The sequence below is a fragment of the Chelon labrosus genome (assembly GCF_963514085.1).
Source record: "Chelon labrosus genome assembly, chromosome: 23".
Taxonomy (NCBI): domain Eukaryota; kingdom Metazoa; phylum Chordata; class Actinopteri; order Mugiliformes; family Mugilidae; genus Chelon; species Chelon labrosus.
Genome location: NC_140356.1, coordinates 17,622,692 through 17,642,359, shown reverse-complemented (window position 1 = coordinate 17,642,359; position 19,668 = coordinate 17,622,692). Strand labels below are relative to the sequence as shown.

General features: G+C 41.4%; 2 protein-coding genes across 2 annotated transcripts in view; both read right to left on the bottom strand.

Annotated features, from left to right (window-relative positions):
• tmcc3 (transmembrane and coiled-coil domain family 3) overlaps positions 1–12,201 on the bottom strand; it is a 44,346-nt gene extending 32,145 nt beyond the window's left edge. The window contains exon 1 of the mRNA XM_084573820.1: positions 12,079–12,201. Coding sequence (XP_084429946.1) covers positions 12,079–12,123 — 45 coding nt within the window. The 5' untranslated portion in view covers positions 12,124–12,201. The remainder of the gene's footprint in view (positions 1–12,078) is intronic.
• Positions 12,202–17,494: 5,293 nt separating this feature from the next.
• On the bottom strand, positions 17,495–18,755 carry ndufa12 (NADH:ubiquinone oxidoreductase subunit A12). Its single transcript, XM_084573840.1, has 4 exons — positions 18,633–18,755; positions 18,162–18,247; positions 17,864–17,951; positions 17,495–17,768 (listed from the first exon to the last, which is right to left on the bottom strand). The coding sequence occupies exons 1-4, from the start codon at positions 18,719–18,721 to the stop codon at positions 17,588–17,590; spliced, it is 444 nt and encodes a 147-aa protein (XP_084429966.1). The 5' UTR covers positions 18,722–18,755; the 3' UTR covers positions 17,495–17,587.
• Positions 18,756–19,668: the final 913 nt, after the last annotated feature.

Here is a 19,668-nt window from a genome sequence, read left to right as displayed (position 1 = left end):
TTCCAGTCCATTTCCCCTGGGTATTGATGAATCAAATCCATGCTTATACGTGTGAAAGAGAGAAAGTGTGCACCATGTTAATTGTGACATTTAATTAGGTCCACAATTTTGGTCTCTTTGCACTTTCAAATTGATTGGGTTCAGAGAGGGCATCGGCTGTTGATTCACAGAAAACAAGTTTAGCCTGCAAATGCCATTAAGAGCTACTCTCTAATGGATATTGCAGCACTGAATGACGCTCATCAGGCTTCAAAACTCGAAAAGAGCAACAGAAGATGTTAAAACTGCTCTGTCTGCTCTTTAAATCACTGCTAGAAACCAAAAAAGGCACGCACGTCATCTCTGACATACATACAGTTGCAGTTCTTCATTTAAATGTCAACGCATTTGACTTTTAATAAGAGCAGCAGAGTTCAGCATCGTGCAAAACCACAGACAGGTCACAGCATTTTTGAAGTGCACTGTATAAATGTCAGAATTTCCAGTTGTAAAACGGCGCATAATTCACGTTTGCGTAAAGGAACGAAGCATTTACGTGTATACATAAAATTCACGCTGTTAATCACGGGACGCCATTGTTCTCTTTCCTCGCCACCAATGTTTGTGTCCTTTATGGACTTCCTGCTCCGCTTCCTGTCTCCATCTCAGTTGTGACATCATCTTGACCTTCGCTACGCTAGAGACTTCCACAACAGTGACGTTAATAATCCCTGGTATTTAGCGTTTAGTGTAGGTGGGTCTCTGGGATTGTTTGGGCGAAGCGAGGCCCAGGACGTTTTGGTGAGCCTCTGAAATGTTACGAGGGAGGTCGGGAAATTATGGAGGCATCCTGGAATGTTTAGCTGAGGAGGTCAGAATGTTCTTGTAGGATGCTGGAATACAGAGGTGAGGGGAGGGGGGAGGGGGGCAAACAGAATGTTCTGTAGTTGCGGAATGTTTATGATAAGGGTGTGTGAGGAAGTTCTGGAGGGATCCAAGAATTCTGACGCGGGGCTAAAAAGAGAACATTCTGTCGGGGAGCTATGGAATGTTTGAGATGAGGTTGTGTGAGCATTCCGGAATGTTGACTGGGGCCAAAGGGAACTTTCTGCAGGGGTTCCGGAACGTTTAAGCAGTTGAGGTTTCGTGAGGAAGTTCTGGCGGGATTCTAGAACGCAGATGGTGGGCAAGGGGAACTTTCTGCAGGGTTCTGGAATGTTTAATGCAAGGTGAAGGAAACTTTCTGCAGGGGTTCCGGAACCTTTAAGCAGTTGAGGTTTCGCGAGGAAGTTCTGGTGGGATTCTAGAACGCTGATGGTGGGCAAGGGGAATCTTCTGCAGGGTTCTGAAATGTTTAATGCAAGGTGAAGGAAACTTTCTGCAGGGGTTACGGAACCTTTAAGCGGTTGAGGTTTCGTGAGGAAGTTCTGGTGGGATTCTAGAACGCTGATGGTGGGCAAGGGGAACCTTCTGCAGGGTTCTGGAATGTATAATGCAAGGTGAAGGAAACTTTCTGCAGGGGTTACGGAACCTTTAAGCGGTTGAGGTTTCGCGAGGAAGTTCTGGTGGGATTCTAGAACGCTGATAGTGGGCAAGGGGAACCTTCTGCAGGGGTTCTGGAATGTTTAATGTAAGGTGAAGGAAACTTTCTGCAGGGGTTCCGGAACCTTTAAGCGGTTGAGGTTTCGTGAGGAAGTTCTGGTGGTCTAGAATGTTGACTGGGCTCAGATTGTCCTGTCAGGGTGCTCAAGTGTTTTGGTTAAGGACGACAGAACTGGAATGTACAAGAGGAAGCGGTTAATTCTATTTGGGTCTCTTGGGAGTTTATTTTGGGCTTCTAATTTTTTACTTAAGGATTTTGTTCTTCCACAGTGTATAGATTAGTTTCAGACTGGTTTCTTGTTAACAGCTTCCAGTCTATTTCCCCTGCGTGTTGATGTATTAATATCATCAACCAACATTTATTCATTATCTTGTTAACTTCATTTCATTCTAGCATCTAAAAAAAACAAAAACAAATGTTAACCGACCAGCCCGCCAAATGCCTGTTAGACGTGTTTAGCATTTAGCAGGAAAGTGTCCGCTCAGTTCCTTCAGGGCGTGGTGATCAAAACATAGACAACAGTATTTGATGACAGCTGATAAAAAGTGATCTTAGGTATGTAGCTAGTCTGCCTAGTATCTAATTTAAAGCTACCTCTCTACCAGAGTATCTGACTTCACTGTAACTGTAGCACACAGAAAAGCAGAAACGCCTGTGTGATGAAATGCAATGCAACACAATCCTTTGCATTATTTAGGACGTTATATTCTTGTTCAGATGTTTTTTTGTTTCGTCTAACCATTCTTAAAGCCAAGCAAGCAATAACAGAGAACGATACGACATCCTCAAAGTTTTCATTTGCTTAATATTGTATATGACTTATCTTTCTTACTGCGCTGTCCTACATTTGTGACTGACTTAAATGTTAACACGGTTTGTCACTTGACGCTTGTATAACCGCCTCCAGCGCTAATGTTCTGCACTCCTGTGCCAGTAAAATTGACGTCAAAGCTTATATCAGTTCCCATACCGCACAGTTGGCACAACTAACTTAATGCATTATGCCCGAGAGGAAGAAAGTGACAGACGAGAAGCCAAAGTGAGACATGAAACTAAGCGGTAATTGACACACAGCTGGCCTAATCCAGGCCTGTTATTGCTGTGGTCTCTGATTCAGACAGGAAGGGAAACTCTCCAGAGCACACTGTGTGTTCAGACGTGAGAAGAAACGTCTCGTTGCTTTTTAATTTCCTTGAAAGATAGCGCGGCCTCACAGAGACGCTTTTTATTCACCGTCATATGAACCGACGTTATGACGATGAGATAAAACCTGGAGGAGATCGGATTTAATTAATCTTGCACTCATTTTTCTCCATTACAAAGACAGGTAATATATATGTATGAGTGTCATGACGAGTGAATGATAACATATATCATTCGGAGCTCCGGGAATAAAAGATATTTAATTTAAAATCTTTAACATTTGTCAATTACGACCCCCCTCCTGCTGATATCACTGTCACAGAAACGCTCTAACGTGTTTATACATTCATAGCTGCTGCTGTCAGTCGGGGATATGTCTACATCCAGATGAACACTGAGGCAGGGAGCTGCCGTCTCCATCTGCATAACTCATCTTTTATCCCTGATGTCATGCTGGGCAAAGACAGAATCAACATCAGCAGCAGCAGGGAGAATCAGTCGCACAAGCCAGATGCTCTCGCACATAAACATCGCTTTCACTAAGTAATTGGAGCAGTAAAGTTATGGTGTATTTTTTTTTGGATTGCATAACAGAAGCTCCATCCAAAGAAAAATTTAAATAAAAAAAAATATACATCCCTTCTTTCTTCGCACCCTCTTTTCATCTATCTCCGCTTGAAGTCCTGTCCCCGTCTTCCACTCTCCTCTTATTAAAGCTGTCAGCCTCCCGCTCAATTTTTTCTTTTATTATAAGTCGTTGCATACGTGCCAGCAATTACATTTTCTTTCATCATGCGTCTCCCTTGCAGACTACAGTTCATCCTACCCGTCTCGGCTTTTTAACTTAGCATTTCCTTTTTTAGTGAGCCCTCCAAATACGATCTATATCACTCTGTTTTACCTTGAAAAACTAAAATTTGTGTAGATGACGGATTTGTCAACAAGACCACTGATGCCAGTATGCGTCATTAAGCTCAGCACTGGACAAGTAATGATCCTTATTCCTGTGCTGCGACAGATATGGGAGACAGAGCATGAGGGAGGCTGCTGTCGGGGCTGCCGCTTATGACTTATCAGTCTGGGCATCCACATGTATCACCGGGCAGAAGTAATCAGTCTGACAGGATAGGACCAAACACCCCGGTGTCAGGGTCAGTTGGGATGTCAAGCCCATATGAAATGTAGACGTGAAAGAGTTGAAAATCCATCACTACATTCTTCCCATGTGCCAAGTGACATATAAATCTGCAATAACACTTCGGACACACGGGTGAAGCAGAAACAAGTTGACACGATTGACTTGTTTGGAAATAAATATAATAATAATCATATTTGTTCTTGGCCACTTGTTGAAAGGAAATATAAATTTTAGTTCTGTTTTTGGTCTCCACCACCTTTTTGGCGGTCTACACTGATGTGAAGCTGCATGGTGGGGTGAAATATAAAAAAAATACAACCCTACAGGTGTCTCTAACGGTGTGTAATATTTTTCTAGGTTTACCGCTATATGTTTCAAGTTACAGACACGCCGAATCGACATCAAAGAACTACCGGCAGCAAAGATGTTGCCTCGCGTCACCTGTCTGGAACCAGAAGGTTGCACTTAAACACACAGCAAACACTACAGCCAACAGCTATTTCTTGCGTGACAGCAAATAACTGCTTATACCAGCAAGTGGCAGCGGTCTGTATTTGTTCTGCTATTAGCTACGACGCTAGAAAGAGAAACAAACTGTCTCCCCTACCAATTTGGTTTCACAGCCCTTAGATAACACGGACTTAGAGAAAGAGTAAACTTGAGATGTAAACATCTACGGGTCAATGTAGCATAAACACAACTGTTCTGTGGAGAAAATACATAAATAAAGCTCCTTTAATCCAATTTCTACATTTCAGTTGTTGCCCTCTCTCCTCGCTCTGCAACCTCAAAAGCAACTTTGTCTTTCAAACAAATTAACAGAAGAAGCTTCAGTCCCCCTCCTCCTCCTCCTCCTCCTCCTCCTCCTCCTCCTCATCATCACGCTCCTCAAGCTCTATTCTGCCTCTATAATAGCATTTCTCCAGGGAGGGCTAAGGTTCCCTGCTTCTCCAGCCGTTCCTTTTGTCCGAGGCCTAGAGGGGTAACTAAATCAATGGGGCACTTGAATGGGGATGCTGGGACGGGGAAAAAAAAAAAAAAAGGTTGACAGGTTTTAAGGGGCTCTGGCGGTAAATTCAAGCTGACTGGAGTCGAAGCGCTGCAGCAAATAGATGCAGTGCTGTCGAGGTTAATCACACGGCTTCGTAAACCCTGGGGCAGGGTAGATACGCGAATGGCACTGATAATGCTGTTGAAGACGCTAATACAGTGGCACATAAATTTGCAACCTATGAAGCAGATGGTCTTCTGAATAAGCCGAACACATAAAGGGAGTTTAGTAGAAATTAACCGGTTATAAATCCTTCAAACCAACGGTAAAATACACCACAGAGAACTAAAGGAAGGTGTAAATATTCACCAACAGGTGTTACTAGACACATACTACAGGCTACTAATGAGCACATAGAGGTCACGTTTTCTTATACTTGTCAGTAAATGGATTAAAATCCAAGTAGTTAATAAAACGTCTGTGGAGATTTGGGTTCATGGCCTCAGCATTTCTAAAAATCTCTAAAAACAAGCTGCATTTCAAAGCCTATTGGTTTCTAAAAGGTAGCTGCTGTGCATGTCTTGTAATGTAAATGTATTTCTTTCCACAAGCAGCTGTCGGCTGTTTCGCTCTGTTGTTGATGAATGTTGGGGGTGTTGTTAATGATGTGCTGCTTTTTTTTTTGAGTATTATTTCAATTTAAACAGAATATAACTGAGTTTTGAACTGTTTGAAGATGAAACATGACATTTAAAGGCTGTGAAACACCAAGCTGGCGGTCTTGGCACTAGTCGGACCCCTGACGCTGGGTTTTCAGCCGATTCAATATGTTGAACTGGCGGTGGAACGAGTCTAGAGAGAGAGACTTACTCTCTGATTGGCCCCTTAGCTTTGTGACGCACAAAATGCAGGAGGCTTTTCTCATTTTACATCTTTATATAAACTAAACATGTAAAATCCACAAATATTTTCACAACATGACGATCTCGGATGAATAAAGCAACTGCACGATTCAGGTTAGGCCAGATCTGTAGCTCTTCCTAGCCCCCCAGCTAATAGTAGCACTTCCTGTTTCTGCTTTTGAACAACAAATATAGACTACTGCCACCTGCTGGTAGGATGAATTGTTTTTTTGGTTGTAGTTGTCAGTTTGGTGCATCCAGACCTTAAAGACAACTTGCAACTTGTCTTTTTGGCTCTTTTCCACGATTTTTTTTACTTTTATAAAGCAAAAGTTGATGAAAAATGACCTGCAATTAACAGAGCTGCAACCGTCCAGCTGAACTAAACAGCAAAACACAAAATAAATATGTATCCTATTTGTTTACACTTGGCAAACTGTTTCAATCTTCAATAAAATAATGATAAAATGGACTGTTTTAGCTAAGCTCTTGTCAGTTTTACTCTTATCAAACACCTGCATCCTCGCCGTACCGTGACCTGATCTGACTACCAGAATGTGTGAAAGCTCTCTTAAAGGACAGCGAGGCCTCTCCGAGTGAACACGGGCACCGTGTTTGAAATAAATATCTAAGGGGGTCATGCTTTGAAAGCGAGTGGAGGAGGCGGGGATGGGGCACCAGCCACGCTTTCATGTGTCATCCCGCCAAACACCCACGTCACTGCCCACCACACACTGCCAGCTTGTGACATTTCAGCCCCTTTGTCTTCTTCTGAGAGGATTCAGGTCTCTCTGGAGAATATTTTTTTTCTAGATTAAATGACAACTGCTGTGATATGTAGGCGTTCAGAGAGAGAGAGAGAGAGTTCAAGACCAAGAGGTGTGACATTAAAGCCAGAGGTCAGAGAGAGATAAAAGGAGACAGTTCAACAGACTGACACCAACACCATTATTCTGTCACAACATCACACAATAGATAAAGCGCTAACATTTATAAATCAAAAGGATAGACAATGGATTAACGTCTCTTCTAATACTGGAGCAATGAGACGACAAAACCACACAGTTAATCCGTTTGTTGATCAATATTTGCAATCTACCGTTCTTCTACAGTTTAGGAGACGTGTTTACTTGCGCTCTCGCTAAAAGTGAGACAAGATAGTTAGCCCATTAGCTTAGCATATTTGGAAACAGGAACTGCTAGATTGGCATCTGTACACTTTCAAGCGTTTAGCTTTAGTCCGACAATTCACAATGTGTTACTTTGGGAGCGTTGCTGGTGCACGTAGGCAAAATTTAAACAGTGTTTCCCTCTGTTTCAAGTCTTTATGCTAAGCTAAGTTAGCCACTGTGGGATAAATTAAAAAATCTTATTTTATCATAACTTCCAGGCATGAGAGTGGTACTGATCTTCTCATCTAATTATCAGATGGGAGAGAGAAAACTAAAACATTCAACGTCTACAGCCATTAGCCGATTAGCTTAGCTTAGCTTAGCTTAGTTTAGCGTAACGACTGAAAACCGGGGTAAACTGCTATACTGTCAATTTCAAATTTCAGTTTTTGATTAACCAAACAACAGATAATGTGGTTATTAAAAAGTTTTAGATCCGCAGATAGGAATTTTTTTTTTGTGTGTGTTTATGCTAAGCGAAACTGGCTAAGCTTAATTAGCTTAATGTCTAACACACAGATTTGAAAGTGGCATCAATGTTGAATAAAAAACACTATAAAGCAAGAAAAACTGAACATTATAACTTTAATTAAGGTAGGATTTCAGTTAAATGTACCTAATAAATCAACAACTCTGGGTTTATTAAGGCGAGACTGTATGAAATTAAGGAAACATTTAATTTTTCTGCTGACTCCACAGAGAAAATAAAAGACACGGCCGATAGACTTTTATATTTTTCCTTTTTAGAGCCACAGGCTGCAGATAAAGGTACAAGGTTATATGTTAATGAGGCCGAGCGCACACACACATTGCTCTGTTTAAAATAGATTCGACCAGACAAGTCTGTTATAAATAACTCTTATCATATCTGGCTTGTACACACAGGTAGAAATAAAATGGCTTTATTCTGGGTTTATGGGTCAGAAACACACTGAATGTAACTAACAAGGTCTTAAATAGTTGACAGCAACAGGTTGAAGCATAATTTTAACACTTTTAGAGTATTCTAACATAATAATACTGTATATGATATATTAATATTGCTTATATTTAATCCATCGCTAGAGAACAAATCTGAGTTGGGACATTTTTGGCTTCTTGGGGTTTGAATGAAGGTTGAGAATTTAAATTAGGTCTAGTTTGTGAAAAGGAAACGTATAGGTGTAATTATTCTTCATGATATAATAACCAAGAGATTATGAAACAATTACGCTTTGTCAAAATCTTATTATGCAGCAGACTGAATGGACGAAATAGGATTCTAGGAATAAAACATCATTACGTTTTATTAAGCAACCGTGTAATATGATTACAGAAGAAGCTCCGTTTAGCTCTGTGACGCAAATGTAACGCTGATACACGAGTCAGCTTAACATGTCAGGTTTTAGCGGGGTCCTCACATGGATAGAAGTGCAAACATGTGAACGTGGTGTCATACGGCTGGAGCCAAAGGACCGGCGACAGGATGCTGCAATCACCTCCCGTCGCCGTGGCAACAAATTGAGCGAACAGACGAATGAGAAATGGATGGCAACTATAGGATGACAGCTATCGTGTGTGTGTGTGGGGGGGGGGGGGGGGTGAAATTGTTGCTTGAACAAACATACTTGTTCATCAGCGAAGGTCGTTACCATTTGGAGAATTACACACATGCAGCTCTGGTCTAATCAGTGCGACGAGCTCGGGGGACATTAGACGCGTCTGATGAGGCCACGGTCAGTTTGTCTGCTGTTTGTCTCTTGATGATCTTGGAGCTGAGGGATGAGACACTTGTGACACTTGTGTTACTGGATCATTTACTGCATCCATGTTTGTCTTGCATCTAATTTTTCCTGTTTTAAAAATTATAATTAATCTTAATCTATTTTTAGTCCTTGCAAGCATTAACCTCAGACTGATTTCCTGTGCGCATCTGAAGTGTCTCATTATCAACTATGTAAGTACTTTGAACTGCACTAACCTGTTGATTATATCCAATAAAGGTTCAAAAAAGGCAACTGGACTTGTAGAGTTTTTTAGAGAAGACGTTTCACCACTCATCCGAGTAGCTTCTTCGGTTCTTCAGTTGGTTATTAGCATAACAAGCAAGTTTTTTCAGGAGGAGTTCCTAATTTAAACCTCAGACTTCCCACCAGAACTGAAGAAGCTACTCGGATGAGTGGTGAAACGTCTTCTCTAAAAAACTCTACAAGTCCAGTTGCCTTTTTTGAACCTTTATTGGATATACCATGACCTGGATGACTGAGAACCTTCACAGACATAACCTGTTGATTGACTCAGTCTTTGGCGTTGTCCTATCAAGTGTTAATTTATGATATTTATGATATAAAACAAGCATTAATTGATTCTTAATGGATATTACTGAGCTTTAAACTTTTGGTTGAACAAAATAAAAAATGTACAGCTCTCTTAAGTTGTTCTGGTTGACATCAATGAAGAGAGACGTTGATAGCTGATGCTAGCAGGCTGTGTGCGTCAAGGTACATGCTAATGCTAGTCATGCAAACCTCATGTTGTGATTTTCTATTTTGTGTCACTCTCTCAGATCTCATAGGCCTTAGTTTTGTTCTGTTTTTGTCTTTAAACGGGGTTTATTACGTCCATGAGAAAAGACCACATGAACGGCGCCCTATAAGAGGTCATTTTTGTTAAGGTCCGTGTTTCCAGAATAAGTGAATGCCAAGTTAATATACTGTAATTCAGCTTTGATATTCCCAACAGCCGTTTATTATTCCTTTGCATTTCTCACATTAAGTTACATCTACACATTTTCCTTGACTTATACCTGATGCCACAACTTAAACACCAAACATTTTGTCTCATGTCGTCACCACAAGATTCTGAGTGCCATTCTTTTCAAGTTTTACTTATTCCCATCTAAAATTAATTACTTGTTCCCTTATTGTTCGCACCACCTCACATCTTCCTCTTGGCCTTTGACATTTACCATCTTAGTTTGGCATGTAAGCAAGTAAACATTTGCTAATTAGCACTAAACACTAGGCGCACCTGGGGCTGATGGAAATCACATTAGGTTTTCTGGTATTTGGTCGTAAAAACAAAACTAATCGTTAGCTGCAGCTGTTAAACAGACAGCGAGAGGAGCACGCACAAGCTCACACATACTGTATTTTCTTAAAAAACATCTTTACTTGGACCCTTGTTGACATTTAACACACTTTCTTTACCTCAAGGCTATTATTTTTCTGCTATCTAGCTCAGCTCGTGAACCTGCACAGACTCGTGAAGCAGCCGCTGGCGAGGTCTCTGATGTCTTCTCAGAAATTTAAATCATGACACTAGAGGGTTTCCAGGGACACTGAAAGGTATGTGAGCGTTCAATAGCGGCAACGGCGAGAGCGTGGGTTTATGTTTTTTTGTTCACAAGCTGAATGCACTCCACAAAGCAAAGCAAAAAAAATAAACGGTAGGTAATTACCGAGGCTGGAAAATATGAGCAACGACGGGTCTGAATGTGAGCAGTGGAGGAAAATAATGAATCAGGAACAACCAATAAACATCTTGTGTTTTACTAAACAGATGAGACGCTTGGTTTATTATGTAGTGACCATTAAACATTACGTCTTTAAAGAATTTTTTAAATCCCAAAATGAAGAGAAAGCTGCACACAGAAGTTGTGTTACAGGCATTTTTGAGATCGTGTTCATTCGTTTTTAGCTCACGCTTTAGCTGATTTGACGTTTTGCTTCATGTTTAAGATGCAAAAAGAGGAATAAGATTTCTGGTAAACGAAGGCAATGGAAAGAAGTGGGGAAGCAATGCTAATAATAATAATTTAAAGTAAGCTAAACTTGGGTTTAAGTTTGCATCTTCATGTTTTTTTAACTGTGTAGACGGTAAAAATTTGTTAGATTTACAAGAACTCAGCGGTTTGTCCTCAACCGCTGCAGACGTCCTCAACATTTCCTCATTTGCTCCTGTGAGCATTTAAAGATAAAACCACTGATGCGAGAAGATTGCACTGTTGACACATGTGTACCCCTGAGACATTACCGTAAAAAAAAAAAACACACACAAATTAGCGAGGGAGACAGCAAAGCCGAGCTCACAGAACCAAGGTCTCAAATGCCGTGTGATGGTTTCCATGGTAAACGGATTGAGGTGACCGCGTTAACGGCTGGAGAGTGTCTTCATTTCTTGAAGAAATCCTGTACACAAGAGGATTTAACAACAGGTCCAGGGTGGAAGCACCAATCAAGGCTCGTTTTAGACTTGTTGCAGAATGTCTCTGCCACACTGAGGCCTTTAGGAGGGCGACGACACACTGGGGAGCGATAATAAGCAACATCCTGCCGCTTCTTCACTCAACTGTTTCCTTGTTTGTGGACAGACGAAGGCTTTTTGGCATGCCAGGAAGAGCCTCATTGTAGTGACAGGAGTTATATAACGCTATATTTTTCATGGCAATTTTCTTGTGAGTGCACCACAAAACGAACAGAACAATGAGCGCAGCCAACGGAGACCTTCTAGGAACCGGCTTTTCTTTTCAGGGTCTACAACAACCGGACGTGTTGACGGATCGTGATGGACAGATGAAGACGAGAAGAGCACAAACATGACCTCGTCCTCGAGCGCTGAGAAGCAGAACGAATGGAGGAAACTGCAGCGCTGCTTTTATTCTTGGCGAGACAGAAAGAGAAAATAAAAAGCTCTCCGCAGGTTAAGAGAGCAGGATTTATGGCTCGCTATAGACATTCTTCACATATTAGTCAAGCTCCAAAAGCCAGTCACACAAATGGGAACGCAACGTGATGAAACCTGTCTGACTCAACCTTTAACTCTTGCAGATCCACTTCCCTGATTTTCTCTGCTTGTAAAAATAAAACTTGTTTAACTTGCAGAACAGTAGAGAACAACTTGAGATCAGCATTTTTCCTTTACGGTGCAGCGGATCAAAACGAGCGAAACCAAGAAATCTCCGCAGTTTTACAGCTTCTCTTTCGCATAAAGAGCTCTTTATGAGACCTGAGGAGTTTACGTTTCAAGTTCACAAGGACAATAAAGCAGCTGCTGATTACATGTGACCGTCTGCAGCTTCTCATTCATGCAAGAGAAATTTCCTCAATCAATCACGTCAACCACATGACAAGCTGAGCAACAAGGAGTTTAAAGTCGAGTGCAAACGCTACCTCTGTCACATAGATGAGCGGTATGGCGCTGTGGTTCTTCCTCATGCCTCCTCTTCCTCACAGCCTGAGGTCAAAGAGCATGTCACGGCAGCTCTCAGAAGACCTGTGCACATCAGAGAGCTCTGTCTGCCTGTTTGAAGTTTTGGGACTAGCCTCTAAGAGAAGAGTAGGAGGAGGAGGCGGAGGGGGAGGAGGAGGAGGAGGAGGAGGAGGAGGAGGACGTGCCTGTCTAAATCTAGTCCTTGTATATGCAACCCTCTTATTGTGAAATCTTGTCCTTCCTGTGGCAGCGGCTATCAAACCAGCGCTACCTCCACACGCACACTCAGATCCCAATCAACATAATGCTGCCCTGTCCTCTTCTGCAGTCACGCTCGGAGGAAAAAGACCACCTTAAAAGGCAACGAGGATCCCTATCGGCCACCCTCCGCCGGCCCGGGCACACTTCAGCAACGGCAACCTCCGCTGCCAATCAGGAGGAAGCAGGCAGAGGATGGAGAGCCGGGGATGGACTGAGACAGATAGGGTGAGGGAGGGGAGGAGAGGGGATGGATGGATGGGAGGGAGGCTTAAGGAATGAATGAGTGTGGGAATGCTGATTTAGTCCCTAAGGGGGGGAACGCACTCTACAGGACAGCCCTGCTAATCTGCAGAGCCAGATAACAGCGCGCGTGTGCGTGTGTGTGTGTGTGTTTATACGACCGAGGATGGACTCTGAACCCACTCCCACTCACGCCCAGAGGCATATTTTACCAGAAGAAATCAAGGGTCGAAGCTGCTTTTTGTCAGCTTGAAAGATACCAAGCGACCGTTATTTTAAGAATCGTTTTATCTATTTGTTGTAATTCCTCTGGAAAGTCTTCTTCCTCCCTGTCAAACAAACAAATCCCATAAAAGGATCAAAACAACAAGGAATTAATCTGCTAACTGTTGTATATATTCAGATCCTGATATCTCTTATTCCTGTTACTGCTGCCCAAAACTATAGTCCCACAAAAAGACAGTAGTTACTCCAGAATTTAAGCAGCGGTTGCTTCACTCTACAGCGACCGACTATCAATTCTGAATCAAATTATATATCTTCTGAAAGCTCAAAGCCTCACGACGATTAAAATGGTGTAAACCACTTTAAGTATGTAAGATGAATCGGTATGTCCAGTGAATAAAATGTTTCCAGGCTTTTTGTAGGGAAAGAAAGAGCCACAGAGAGAGTAGAGACGATAAACAAGAAGAAAAATGTGGGAAAATTGCCGCTTAAAACCTTAAACTACGAGTCATATCGTTACCACAGACAGAGAAGAGAGACTATTGAAAAGAAATATAAAGAAAATAACAGTTTTATCATTTGAATTATGCATTTTTACTCGGAAGGTGGCTACAGTAAAAAGGGCAAAACCTGTTGAGTTATTCTTCATATGTTCTTTTAGCAAATGAGCAAATAAGAAAAACAACTGTCCACCATCTTAAAGGGGAACTCCGGCGCAAAATGAACCTGGGGTTAATAACACATGTGTACCGAGTTCGACCGTTCTCTGGTATTTGTTTTCATGTATTTGTTTTGTTAGTCAAATGTGACCAGTTTATACAGGCAGTTTATTAAAAAAGGAAAACAGTACCGTTCGCGTCCGGCTCGCATATCCAGGCGGGCGCCATCTTGGGGAAACTGAACTCTCTTCGTTCAGTGCTTCTCTATGCTCTCAGCGCTTTCTTCCGGCAACAGAGAGTTCAGTTTCCCCAAGATGGCGCCCGCCTGGATATGCGAGCCAGACGCGAACGGTACTGTGTTCCTTTTTTAATAAACTGCCTGTATAAACTGGTCACATTTGACTAACAAAACAAATGCATGAAAACAAATACCAGAGAACGGTCGAACTCGGTACACATGTGTTATTAACCCCAGGTTCATTTTGCGCCGGAGTTCCCCTTTAAGGTTGAGGTGCAGAAACGTTAAAGCACTCTGCAGCACGGATGAGGAGAAATCAAAAACATCTTGAGATTGTAATTTCAGATCGCCTCAGTCGAGCTCCATCCTCTCGTGTGTGGCAGCAGTACTCCTGAGAAGTGGATGGAAGTGGGCCATCTTAAATGCAAAACATTTAGAGAGGAGGTCTAAAAAAAAAATAAATAAAAGACTCTGACCCATTAAGCAGAGACAGAAACTGGTGTCTGGAGAAACTCATCGAGGATCTCTCGTGCTCCTTTCGGAGTCAAATCTATGGGGAAGTTGTGCGTGAGTGATGCAAAAGGAGAGGACGGAGAGAGGGAGAGAAAAGTATTTGATGCTAAAAAGAAGTGATGGAGAATCGACGAAGAGGAGGAAGTGGAGTGTGTAGAGTTAAGAGACAGTGCTGCTGGCAGGAGGGATGATGAAGAGGAAAGAAGAAGGGCAGGTGACGTTAAGATGACGCTCTATAGCTTCTTCCAGGTACCCAGCTGGCATCAGTATCAGCTGCCACTTTAGTATACTGCTGCATCAGCACATATAAGACAGAGGGACAGATTATCTGCTCCATTTACAGAGGATGAATCAGACAATAGCTATCAGCTAATGTGAGACGTAGACGTAACAGAAGAGCAACAAACGAACCGTTAACTGAACAGAAATGTAAAACTCAGCTCTGAGAGCACATTAAATGCCACTCAGGCTTTTTGTCATGCGCTGAATCACTTCCAGCTCATTGTTCCTAATTAATTTCAAGGACTTAGACGCAAGGCTGCCCTCCGTTCGCCAGACAAAGTCCCGTCTCTGCCGTCTGAATAGAGACCAGAGAGGATTGCTGCTTACTGAAATGCTGACTCAAGAAGGATGCCAAAAGCTTTTTTCAGTCTGATCTTGTACTGATGGAGCCGAGGTGACAAGGCTGACTCAGACACGAATCGTAAGGAACAACGCCCCCTCTTGTCCGTTGAAGCCTATTACAGAGATGAAGCTTACGTTGCAGTGACTTTCCCCTTCTCCTCTTCCTTCCTCCAAGTTGTCCTCTCGAACAAAAAGGGATGAAACGGTGCGTCTCCTCATTTAACAGCCCCAGATAACTGAAATTATAAAAACAAAGACTCTAAGAGGCACACTTAATGCTATTTTACTGAATATAAAAATACCAAATAGCCCAAATAAACATTACAGCCTGTCAAAACGTAAATATACAAAACATATTTTTAGAAATATTGTAAAAAACTTTTCTCTTGTTCGCACAGTTTTTGAAAGAAACACTTTAACGCGTTATTATGTCACAAAATCTGATGATTGTTCCACAAAACCGACATAAAAACTAACTTTTCTCATTATAAAAGATAAACTGGAGCATTTCTAGATACGATGGAGGATTCAAGTTCATGCTTCTAGTTGCATACAGGACCAGACTGGCATATAATTCTGAACACAGAAGGTCAAAACGAGGTAAAACATACTTTCAAGTGTAGACAGACACAAATCAAACGGCTCAAATATCCAACCTGTAATATTTACATAGTGCAAACATTACACAAACCTCTTATTCTGCAGGCTCACATGGGAGTGACTGGAGTTTCACGGAGACTGTGGCACTGAGTCATCATGCGCTGTACGTCCTCTCGCTTTCCCCACACCACTCGGCTCTGGAGAACCTCTCTACATACAGTACCTCGGCGTGAAATGCTGCATGCTGCAACTTTCCCTAAGCTCAGCATAATCCTGCAGTGATTAACACACACACACACACACACAGATGCAACAGAGACACTGTGCTGTAAGCTCACTGTCACACTTGGTGTAGTCTGTCTTCATTGTTAGAACTAAACTATACTGTCCTATGTCGTGCAGGCTCTTTGATTGCACACAATGAGGTTAATATGTTTTTTTTTTTTGCTATGTTAGATGTTTATCAAAGCATATTAAGGACTCCTTGCATCCCGGTGCTTTTTATTCCTCAGCTAAGATCATCCACGTGATATAAACGAAGACACGATTCTTCTTCCATTGCTCTGCGGTGCTATTCTGATGCTCATCTGTTCATTGCAGGAGATTTCAGGAGTGGGCAGGGGTCAGCATGGACAACATGTCTGGTCTGCAGCTACACAGCCCCGTACAGAACCAACCGTGAACCACTGTGTGCTGGGACATCTTTCACAATTTAGTCCTTGTCTGAGTCTCTCAAATCCTTTCACTTGTCCATTTTTTCCTGCTTCTAACATTAACTTTGATGACAAAATGTCCAATTGCCTACTGATAGGTGCCATGACAACAAGATAATCACTGTTATTCACCTGACCAGTGATTATGACCACCCAAAGTTTTAGACTTGTTATTATAAGGCTCTAAGTTACTCGCAAAACTGCCTTAGCATAGAGATCAAGGATGTCTCACCTCACTAATGAAATTTGATTATGTTTTTAGGTGTAAATACAAAATAAATCAGCATCCTGCATATAAAAATGCTGACAAGCATACAGCTCACTGTTGTATTTAATGGAAAACACTGTTGAAGTTGATATTGTCAACATATAGCAATTATTTTAACTTTTTTTAAAATATTTGCATCTTCATTCTACGAGCAGATTTTCATTAAAAGCAGAATATATTTCATTAAAAGTAGAAAATATTTATAGGACTTTAGTTTTAGTGCAAACTACAACTTTGCTGCCAACAAGAGCTAAATACGACAAGCTAACATTAACATAAGCTCACTTAAGAGGCTATTTAGACGCTGAATTCGATTTAAATGAGAAAATTCCTACGCTGTAAATAATTCACACACGTAGTAAAGCTGTATTATTTACGTGGCGTTAGCTGAGATGTGTTATTCATACCTCACGTTGCGATTAGCATCACGCTAGAAAGAACTTTACCGACTTCCACGGCGGCTGCTATGAGAGCTCCGCTGTTACCATGGTTACCACAGAAGTCTCCAGTTGGAAGGAACCAAATGGTATAAATGGGGGGGGGGGGGGGGTGTGCGTGTACTGGAATGTATTACACATCTACATAAACCTACAGAAATGCGCTTTTGGTTTATGAACTACATTAGTATCACTATTTAAAAAGCATTCCGTGCAAACGTAATTAAATAATGTCTACAACTATCCAACATAAAATTGTGGCGAGGGAAAACGCACCCCTCCTAGTAGAATGGGTACGATACCTCGGAGTCCAGCACATATATATTTAATATATGTTTCTAGTGCTTATTATCTGACCCCCCAGCATCCATTGACTCTTATTTTTGTAGTTTCAAGGGCACATTAATGGGGGACAAACTTAAAACTATAAACTGTGTATACAAATATTTAAATTCAATTCAATTTTATTTAGATAGCGTCAATAACGCTTTACAAAAGCCGGTCTGTAACCCGGCCTAAATATTAGCTGTTGGAGTTTAAGCCACCACAGACTTGCAGCTGTAACAAACACTGTCAAAGAACTGTCACTCCCAACATAAACATCTTCATAGAGACTTTATTCAGGACATTTTGGATACAGAGGCTAGAAACCATAATTTACAGCGTGGAAAGTGAAACGTGCAGTCAGAGTTCACTGGGATCCGACTTTAGGGGGAACCCACTCGTGGATCTTCTTGCGGGTGGTGGAGTAGGGCACGTACTGCTGTGGGGTGGCGCTCACATTGAACTGGTGGACCTCAGCGAGGAACTTCTTGGGCTCTGGAGGGTGCGTGGTCGGGGGGTCGTCGGTCATGCAGTGCAGCCAGCGATGCCTGAAGAATTAACAGGAGAAGTATTTCAGCAGTGATCGACATTTTTCTTACTTAATTATTATTTTCTTTATGTGCATTTAAAACACACATCTCACCATTCAGCTGGCACCATGCTGCCGTCTACATCCCACAAGGTTCTCTTCCCGTTCATCTCTGTGGTGTAAATCACCCAGCGGTGACGTCCTGAACACACAAAAGAATTAACCAAAACACTTACCTGATACCTCAAAGAGCAACAGCTAGCTCAAGGAGCCAAGTCTAATCATCCTCCAGTAGAATAGAGCATACTAAAACAATAATTTTATTAGGATTTATACACTATATATTATAGTAATTAACAGTAGTAAAAAAAAAAAAAAAAACACACACACATTAACGGGGAACTCTACTCACCAAAGAAGTAATTCTTTTTGTCCTCATAGTATTTGTTTCCATATTTATCCACACCAATCAAAGCCCCTGTTTTCACGTCATTCACCCTAGAAAAAAAAATATATATATATATATATATAAATATATTGGTTACTTTCCCAAACACTTGCAGTTCATTGTGGACTTGTAATGTAATAAAACACAGGCCGATCACTTGATGAATCACTTAGTTTGAGTCCTGAACTGTTCAATATGTACTTTAAGTAGAGTAAAAACAACAGAACTAAATAGAACTTAAATTTAGAGATTATTAAATGGAGTTTGGTGTAACGTTTTAACATCCAGAGTCCTTTGACGTTAGCTGTCAACATGCTAACTGAAGCTAGCTCTAAACACAGAACCGTTGCCACCCTTTAGTTTTCTGTCTTATCAAATATTTATTTCTCATCTTTAGCTGTTAAACACACGCGCCGTTTCATAAACTAAACTGACCTGAAAAGCTGGAGAAAGAATCCTCGGAGTCCACCATGACCTCCTATTTGTCCCAAAGCCCTTCGGACGAGGTTGGTATACTCCGCCATCTTTAGAAGGACGAATTACGAAGACGGAACGTTCCGTCTTCTAAATAGGTCCGACGAAAACCAGCGAACTTTGCTGTTACTAATGTTTTTAAAGTAAGTATTCTTTAAATTATATCAATGGACAGGCACAATTCCAATTAAATTATTTGTAAATGGGATATTAAATTAAATAAAATTACAATGTAGTATTTTAGTTTAATTTACTTAATTTAAAGTCTTCGTGAATCACCTTCCGGTAAAAACTAAAACAGACTGTATTTTAATGTAATTTAATGAAATCAATGCAATTTAATTTAAAATTCTTCATATACAGATACAAATACAGATATATATTTTTATTAATTTAATTTAATTTGCGACACATCCCGTCCTGCAAACACACAGTATTTTAGTTTAGTTTACCCATATACAGAGAAAACTACAGTAAAAACAAGATCCTGCCTGAATGTATGAGTCTTCCATAATTATATATGATTTGTGCTCGGTAAACGCTTCACTCCTTCACAGAATAAATCACAGATCAAGTTTTAAAAGTGGAAAATCAGCAGATAAATCAGCAAATTCAGCCAAAACAGCACCGGAGAAGTCAAGGCGGCCGCTCGGGGGACACACTCTGCTGCTTTTTAATTAAAGGACAGTCTTTCAGCACGCTTCAACATCCCTCTCATGCTGCCCGGGCGAGCAGATCTAACACGGTCCAGTGTCACTGCTGAGGGAGAAAGGAAGGAAATAGAGCGTGAAGCAAAATAAAGTTCAGAGCTTTGGCATTTCGGAAAACTCCTCATCTCTTGTTGCTCTGCTTTGATCACGAGCTTAAAGGGAGACTCGGGTGACAGATGCAAACGGATGCATGTGACACACTCTTGAACTCCTGCCTCCCACGTACATCTGTCTGCACTTTTTAATCAAGCAGTGACAGCGAGCGTATATACGCTGTCCACGGCTTG

What these genes read in the sequence shown, in the direction of transcription:
- ndufa12 (XM_084573840.1), bottom strand. Translation starts at nt 18,721, where the DNA reads ATGGCGGAGTATACCAACCTCGTCCGAAGGGCTTTGGGACAAATAGGA. An exon ending in CAAAAAGAATTACTTCTTTG is followed by an intron (nt 17,952 to 18,161) that starts GTGAGTAGAGTT and finishes TTGTGTGTTCAG; the next exon opens with GACGTCACCGCTGGGTGATT. An exon ending in AGCATGGTGCCAGCTGAATG is followed by an intron (nt 17,769 to 17,863) that starts GTGAGATGTGTG and finishes TTAATTCTTCAG; the next exon opens with GCATCGCTGGCTGCACTGCA.